The sequence below is a fragment of the Otolemur garnettii genome, unplaced genomic scaffold (assembly GCF_000181295.1).
Source record: "Otolemur garnettii isolate 467f Iridium unplaced genomic scaffold, OtoGar3 scaffold00137, whole genome shotgun sequence".
In the NCBI taxonomy this organism is placed as follows: Eukaryota; Metazoa; Chordata; class Mammalia; order Primates; family Galagidae; genus Otolemur; species Otolemur garnettii.
The window spans coordinates 1,264,745-1,273,461 of record NW_003852532.1 but is presented as its reverse complement, the minus strand read 5'-3'; the positions used below and the strand labels follow the sequence as shown (position 1 = coordinate 1,273,461).

The following is an 8,717-nucleotide window of genomic DNA, read 5'->3' as shown; positions in this document are numbered from 1 at the left end:
ACCTATATTACTCAACCTTTTCCAAAATACAGAAAAAGAAGGAATACTACCCAACACATTCTATGAAGCAAACATCACCTTGATCCCCAAACCAGGAAAAGACCCAACAAGAAAAGAAAATTATAGACCAATATCACTAACAAATATTGATGCAAAAATATTCAACAAGATCCTAGAAAACAGATTCCAGCAACACATCAAACAAATTATACACCATGATCAAGTGGGTTTTATCCCAGGGTCTCAAGTCTGGTTCAATATACATAAATCTATAAATAATTCATCACATAAACAAATTAAAAAACAAAGACCATTGATTCTCTCAGTTGATGCAGAAAAAGCTTTTGATAATATCCAGAATCCTTTCATGATTAGAACACTTAAGAAAATGGGTACAGAAGGGACATTTCTTAAACTGATAGAGGCCATCTACAGCAAACCCACAGCCAATATCGTATTGAATGGAGTTAAATTGAAAATCATTTCTACTCAGATTGGGAACCAGGCAAGGTTGCTCAAGGCAATCAAGAGTGTTCACATAGGGCTAGAAGAGATCAAAATTTCACTCTTTGCAGACGATATGATTGTATATCTCAAAAACATCAGGGATTCTACTACAAAACTCCTAGAAGTTATGAACAAATACAGCAGCATCTAAGGTTACCAAGTCAATACTCATAAATCTGTAGCCTTTATATATACCAACAATAGTCATGCTGAAAGGACTCTATTCTGTTTACAGTAGTGCCAAAGAAGATGAACTCTTTGGAGTTTACCTAACAAAGGACATGAAAGATCTCTATAAAGAGAACTATGAAACTCTGAGAAAAGAAATAGCTGAAAATGTTAACAAATAGAAAAACACACCATGCTCATGGCTGGGAAGAATCAACAATGTTAAAAATGTCCATACTACCTAAAGCAATATATAATTTTAATGCAATCCCTATTAAAGTCCCACTGTCATACTTTAAAGATCTCAAAAATATAATATTTGTTTTATGTGGAATCAGAAAAAAACTCAAATAGCCAAGACATTACTCAGAAATAAAAACAAAGCAGGAGGAGTCACGCTACCAGACCTCAGACTACACTATAAATTGATAGTGATCAAAACAGCATGGTACTGGCACAAAAACAGAGAGGTAGATATATAGAACAGAATAGAGAACCAAGAAATGAACCCAGGTTATTACTGTTATTTGATCTTTGACAAGCCAATTAAAAACATTCAACAACCTATTTAACAAATGGTACTGGGCGAACTGGCTGGCGACCTGCAGAAGACTGAAACTGGACCCACACCTTTCACCATTAACTAAGATAGACTCTAACTGGGTTAAAGATTTAAACTTAAGACATAAACCTATAAAAATACTAAAAGAAAGTGCAGGAAAAACACTTGAAGAAATCGGCCTGGGCAAATATTTTATGAGTAGGATCCCCCACCCCTACCCCGGGCAATTAAAGCAACACCAAAAATACATTACTGAGACCTGATCAAACTAAAAAGCTTCTGCATAGCCAAGAACACAGTATGTAAAGCAAGCAGACAGCCCTCAGAATGGGAGAAGATATTTGTAGATTATGTCTCAGAAAAAGGTTTAATAACCAGAATCCACAGAGACCTCAAAACGTATTAGCAAGAAAAGAACAAGTGATCCCATCTCAGGGTGAGGAAGAGACTTGAAGAGAAACTTCTCTGAAGAAGACAGGAGCGTGGCCTAGATACATAGGAAAAAATGCTCATCATCTTTAATCACCAGAGAAATGCAAATCAAAACTACTTTGAGATATCATCTAACTCCAACAAGATTAGCCCATATCACAAAATCTCAAAACCAGAGATGTTGGTGTGGATGCGGGGAAAAGGGAACACTTGTACACTGCTGGTGGGAATGTACCAGCTGTGGGAGAATACTTAGGGATCTAAAAATAGACCTGCTATTCGATCCTACAATTTCTCTACAGGTATATATCCAGAAGACCAAAAATCATTTTACAACAAGATATTTGTACCAGAATGTTTATTGCAGCCCAATTTATAATTGCTAAGTCATGGAAGAAGCCCAAGTGCCCATCGATCCACAAATGGATTGATAAATTGTGGTATATGTACACCATGGAATATTATGCAGCCTTAAAGAAAGATGGAGACTTCACCACTTTCATGCTTACCTGGATGGAGCTGGAACATATTCTTCTTAGCAAAGTATCTCAAGAATGGAAGAAAAAGGATCCAATGTACGCTCTACTATGAAACCAATTTATAGCTTTCATATGAAAGCTATAATCCAATTATAGCCCAAGAATATGGGGAAATGGGAGAAAGAAGAGATGGAGGGTGAGGATGGGTGGAGGGAGGGTAACTGGTGGGACCACACTTACAGTGCATCTTATAAGGGTACATATGAAATTTACTAAATGTAGAATATAAATGTCTTAACACAATAACTAAGAAAATGCCATGAAGGCTACGTCAACCAGTTTGGTGAAAATATTTCAAATTGTATATAAAACCAGCACACTGTACCCCATGATTGCATTAATGTACATAGCTATGATTTAATAAAAAAACATTTAAAAATGAAAATTAAAAAAAATTAAAACACACATAACAAATTAAGAACCTTTAACAAAAATGTCAAGATGTCATAAGTAAATGAAATAATGTTAATATGTTATACATGGTAAATGGTGACATATTTGATATATTCTGGAAGTAGCAAAATAAAATTATAAAAAAGAAATAATTTCATATACTACGCTTATTTTCATCTAACTTACTGTAATGATGTACTATGTCACCACAAGGAATTCCTATAGTGAATATCTAGAATTTTGGCAAAAGAAAAATAAAGTCTGTTTGGAAGTCAGTCACAGTTGTGTGTTATCTCAAGCCTCACCTCGTCGCTGCTCCACCGGTTGGGGAATGAGGGACGTAACTTCTTGATGCACACAATCTCTCTCATGTCCTCATAAGAGGGGTCACTGGGCACGAGGTCATGATAGGGAAGCTGATATTCTTCCACAATACCTAAAAGTACGTATTATTATTTTTTCTGTGAAGTAGAAATGAAAATCTAACAAAAAAACTGTTCTCAAAGCAAAGTGCTATCAGTATTAAAGATAAGTTTGGGCTAAAAACCAGCAAAATAACTCCTGAAAACATTGACCCCAAAGGCACTTAATCTAACTTAGAAAAAAATAAAAAGCTCAAAGAAAAATATTTTTGTAGATCTTCAGGGGTTTTTTCCCTAAAGTCTGAAAGCTAAGTAAATCAAACATCTCAAATTTATTCCCAATTATATAAAAAGGCCACGTTAACAAACAAATCTATATAAATCTCAATGCCATTTGGAAGATGTATTCTGATCTCAAACTGAATAAAATGTAACTGTTTCTATTACTGTAGTGTGAGATTATGAACATCATAATAAATTTGGAAACATATCCTTCCTAATTGAACAAAATGTCTGATTTATCGTTTTTCTCCTTACTCATAAGAATGTGGGTTGGGCATGGTGGCTCACGTTTGTAAACCTAGCACTTTGGAAGGCTGAAGAGGGAGGATTGCTTAAGTTCAAGACTAGCCTGAGGAAAAGATCCCCTTCTCTACAAAAATTGAAAAAAATTAGCCAGGCAAGGTGGTACATGCCTGCAGTCCCATCTACTTTGGAGGCTAAGGCAGGACAATCACTTTCCAGGAGTTCAAGTTTGCAGTGAACTATGATGATAACCTTGCACTCTAGCCTGGGTGACAGACTGAGACCTTGTCTCAAAAGAAAAAAAAGGAAGAAGAAAGAAGAAAAGAATGCGTTTTGACACCTTAAAGATCTGAAAAATTATATGGACCCAAAAATATTAACCATGATTTAAGTGTAAAGATTTTCTTATTTTTATTTTCTCCTCTAAATGTTCTGTACTTATCCGACCTTTTTGACAAGGAATACGTGACTATTAGAACAAGCACATACTGTTGAAAGGATTAAGAAATACAAATCTATGCCATCGTCATGAAAATGGCACTTACCCCACTAAATTCTATTCCATTTCATCTTTCCTAGTATCTAATTTTTCTACCTTTTTCTTCTTGTCCTTTAAAAATGCAGGCTGCTGTGTCTTCTTTCTAACTTTCTCTGATTAAAATCACAGGCCTCACACAGGAGAGAAAGATACTTGGCTTATCTCAGTTCTTCCTCCCTTTTGAATCCTCAGGCCAATGCCCCTGGAAACACCTTGAGGGCAAGGAGCATGTCTGTTTAATTCATCTCCTATTTTCCCTGGTGCGGATGCTGGTGCCCTTACCTGGACGGATGGATGAGAACTAGGTGTATACACCACGACAGACAAGGCAGAGCCCATCATACAGAATTATGTACTGATCGAATTTTGGCTTTGAACTATAGGACTTATCCCTTTCTCCTTAGCACTCGATCTAATTTAACTTACCCATGTTAGCTAGCATTTAATTCTGTGTTTGCAACATCAAAATGTTCTATCTCCTTTTTCCTTCCAAAGATGGAAAGGCCTACATCTGGATGTGTCTCCTTCACCCCAAAGTGGCTGGAGTAGACATACAAGCCCCAAACACACCGATACCTTCACAAAGGAAAGTGTTAGAGAATAGAATTGTGTGTGCTTTCCTCTCTGGAAAAAGAAGAGAAACCACACGCTGAGAACCTATTGTAAGTGTATAGCAAGCATGGAGGTAGGTATTTTACATACTGCATCTTATGAAATTCTCAAAAACACACTATTCAGATGAAGAGACCTGGGGGCTTCAGGAACTTGCCCAAGGCCATTCAATAGGTATGGGCAGACCTGGGACTCCTTCATCTCAGAGGGACAAGAGAATGTTTCAGTACCTCTCAAATCTCCATTTGCAAAGACAGCTCTAGCAAAGCCATGAATACTCTGCTGTTTACATAAAGGTGAAAATCCTTTCTCCTACATAGGTCCCCAGGCTTTCCAGTGTGGGCTTCTTGTAGCCCTATCTGCTATAAATGTTCAGGAAAATGTAATTAGAAAAGTAATCTTGTACTTTATTATCCCTTCAACTTCCATAAACCTATCTTAATTAAGTGTAAGCATATTATTTAAAAAATCTACTCTTTACAAAGCATGAAATCAAGGCACAGGGGATTGGTTAATTTATATTTTGGTTACTTCTTTTCTTTGTCATACTTATGGTGGGAGATTTATCTAATATCTGGATTAGATATTAATAATGATAATAACCAGATATTTCTTTGGTTGGAGAAAATTTCCTGCATTAAATTTTGCTTTTGTGCAAAGAGTTCTCTCATGACAGAGGTAATGTGCTCTATTTCAAATTGCTTATAATAAGCCCAGAATTCCTATGGTGATGAGAAGGCATTTTATCATTAAAGATGATCTTTCTACCAAAGTGTGAGCACCTGTTGATTGACTATGTCTTCTTTATATTTAAATATGAGCCATAACATAAACACATTATAGCTCTGCCAACCAAAATGAAAATTATTATTAATAAAGGTTTGCATGTGTTGAGCACTATTTATGTGCCAAGTAATTTTGATTCTCTTTCACTGAAACCACACAACCCTCTGAGGTTGTATACAATATACAGTAATTTGCTTCATTCTCAGAAGAAGAACACGGAAACAAAGAAAAGCTCAGTAACTTGCCCCAGGTGCTACAGATAATAAGTAGCAGGTTAAAGAACAAATCTTAGTACTACTTAAGTGTCTGCTACACTTTCAGAATCTTGGGCAAACTGGCCATTGTGAGGAACAACGGCAGCACCAAGGCTTTTAATGAGCACAACCATCCCTTTGCAGAATAAGATGTCAAGGCACTTGAAATGGAACAGCCTGAGACTCAGCTTCTCACCTAAAGGGTATCAGAATTTACTAGAAGACAGATTATGCAGCAATCAAAATAGTCCACCCCAGTAATATTTCTGAATATTTAAATATGTCTTCTTATTTATTATAGAACTACTCTTACTAGGAAATCTTTATGTTTGTGGAAAAACTTTGATGAACAATAACAATATGCTGATGTTTTAATTTACTTTTGATAAAACCTGATGTTTTCAAATTGCTTTGTGGGGAAGTTGTACAGAAGTTAAAAACCAGGGGAGTCGCAATTATGTCCTTCAGACATCTCTACAGGGCAGGTAGGAGCACTGGAGGTGGGGCTGGCGCCCAGCAGGTGGTGAGAAGAAGCTGGGAGGGGCAGAAGAGTGGGTGTGACGTGACAGAGCAGCCGCTGGGCAAAGAGCCCCAGAGTGAAGGGAGATGATCTGCAGGAAAGAAGAGGGTGATCTTTGAAAAGGCCAGGGAATGTGGCAGTGTGTCTAGGAGAGTCTCTCAGTAGGAGGGGGAGGGAAGGAGGCAGTCAGGCTAAGATGTCAAATATCATTTCCTGGGAGTACTGTGGCTGCATCACTAGAAATAAAGGACAAATATAAAAGGAAACATGATTGTGCAGACAACGTGATAATTTTGACTTCTGATCAAAAAGAAAGGAGGTGCAGTACTGCCAACGGTAGTTTTTCAAAGATGTGACTGTTTCTTACCTCCTGATACACATCTCCTAGCAACCTCCCAGAGGATGAGTCCGAAGCTATACATGTCGGCCATGATGTAAGACTGGAAGTGATTTCTATTCAAGCTCTCATCCAACACTTCTGGGGGCATATAGCGTTTGGTGCCAACCCGAGTGTTGGGTGGGATGTCAACTTCGTTTGTATCACTAGGGAAAAAGTAAAGTGAGGCGTTATTAGCATCGAAGAGGCCCAACAAATGACCAGTTGAGGGGATTCTCAAACCAGTGGAAGGGGGAAAGGAAAACCTGTAGAAAAGAAAAAGGTTTCTGAAATAGATTTCATTTCAAAGCTATATTAAATAATCATGTTAAAACCCTGTGCAGGGCAGCTGGGAGAGGTGGTGTGCACCTGCTGTCCCAGCCAGTTGAGGAGCTGAGGTAGGAGAAACTGAGCCCAGGACTTTGAGACCAGCCGGGAAAAGATGGCAAGATCCCACCTCTTAAAAAAAATTACATTTAAAAAGAAATGAATATGAGATTCAGTCGAAATGAGCTGCAACATATAAAACTACACTGCCACTAGATCAAATTTAAATTCTAACCCACTGCGAAATATTTATTAAATATCAAAAAAAAAAAAGCCCTTCCTCACTTCATATTTTGATAGCTTTGCTCTTAAGATGGGCATGCATACATGCCAATTTAGTCTGTCTGAGACAGTATTGTTAAGCCAGGTGCTGGGAAACTCTTACATATACAAAAAAGCAAAAAAAATAAAAAAATAAAAAAATAAAAATGGGGTTGGGGACCAGTAAGACAGGCAAGAGTTTTACTTTGACTGGGCGGAAACACCTCAGAAAGCTTTCTGCTATCACTATTGTTTCATGAACAAAATGGTATTTAGGTTTTTGGTTTTTCTTTTTAGAAAAAGGAAGGTATGATGGAATATAGTATCTTTAGCTTTTTGAAAATTTCACAACTTGGCCAATTCACTATTACTTCCCATAGAGGGGGAGAAAATTAATGATGAAGGGACAGCCATCTGCAGACTGGGACTCAGGAGCCACTGTCTCAGGGCAGTGAGCTGCAGTCAGAGATCTGCAGGATGAGTCCAAAACTCCATGTCGGCCTATGTGAAGTCCCTGCAAGCACAGTACAATACACGGATTAGATACTAAACACGTCTCATGAGAAAGTAAAGCAACAAAGTAAAGCAACACACCCCAGATCTGAAATATGAACAAACTATAAAACAGAAAAAGTTCAGAAACTCATTATTAAACTAAAGTTTGTGGAAAATCTTGAGTAAACCTTCCTATCTCCTGATCTCCCCCCCACACCCCAGAAACTTCTGGTTTTTCCTTTTCATTACAAATTCAAGCATCTAAAATGTTATTTCTTCTCAATACGGAAAACAGATTTATATATCAAAAACCACACACTATTCACACCACATTTACCAAAACCCTAATAGCTTTTGAAGAAAAGAATAAAGGCTCTGGGTTTGACCCTTTTTCCTCAGTCTCTTCTAAAACATAAAACATGTAGTGTCATCAGGGAAAATTCTGAGAGCGGCACATAGTCCTATATATATCTCAAAATGTCTACATTTCCTAAAACATAACCATAAAGCCTAATTTTAGAATCTTTAAAATTTACTTGAAGCTAAAATCCTTAATCTACCACCCTTTCAACAGATATGTCATCAGTGTAGTAATCAGATAGTAATTAGGCCCCTTCTGGTGTTCCAGGAGCAAGAACTAACCTGTTTTCTTAAATAAAAAGTGTTTTTTTAAAAAAAAAGTTTCAGTGTAAATTTCTTACAAATTAGAAAAAACTTAACAGCTGGTATTCTCTATCATTTGCAAACATACGTGTTAATGTTCTAGGTTCTTTTAAAAAACTAGAAAAAGAAGGGGTTTTTGTTTGTTTTTTTACTTTTACTAATATAACAGAAAAATGTCATTTGTTTATATATCTAAACAGTAACGGTTACTAAGAAAAGACAGTGTGCTGAGAAGAGACTGAGTAGTCAACTGGACAATATAGCCCATTTAAAACATGAAGCAAATGCCCTGCATAGAGCCTGAGAGACTCTCTCCCTCCTGATCCACCCCCAGCCTGAGAGACTCTCCCTCCCTCCTGATCCACCTCCAGCCTGAGAGACTCTCCCTCCTGATCCA

General features: G+C 37.2%; 1 protein-coding gene across 3 annotated transcripts in view; it reads right to left on the bottom strand.

The window, feature by feature from the left end:
- BMPR1B (bone morphogenetic protein receptor type 1B) overlaps positions 1-8,717 on the bottom strand; it is a 274,381-nt gene that overhangs the window by 9,082 nt on the left and 256,582 nt on the right. For all 3 annotated transcript variants that reach the window (XM_012810557.1, XM_003798493.2, XM_003798492.2), the window contains 2 exons: positions 6,566-6,741; positions 2,907-3,037 (listed from right to left, as the gene is read on the bottom strand). In XM_012810557.1, the coding sequence (XP_012666011.1) occupies positions 2,907-3,037; positions 6,566-6,741 (307 nt within the window). The remainder of the gene's footprint in view (positions 1-2,906; positions 3,038-6,565; positions 6,742-8,717) is intronic.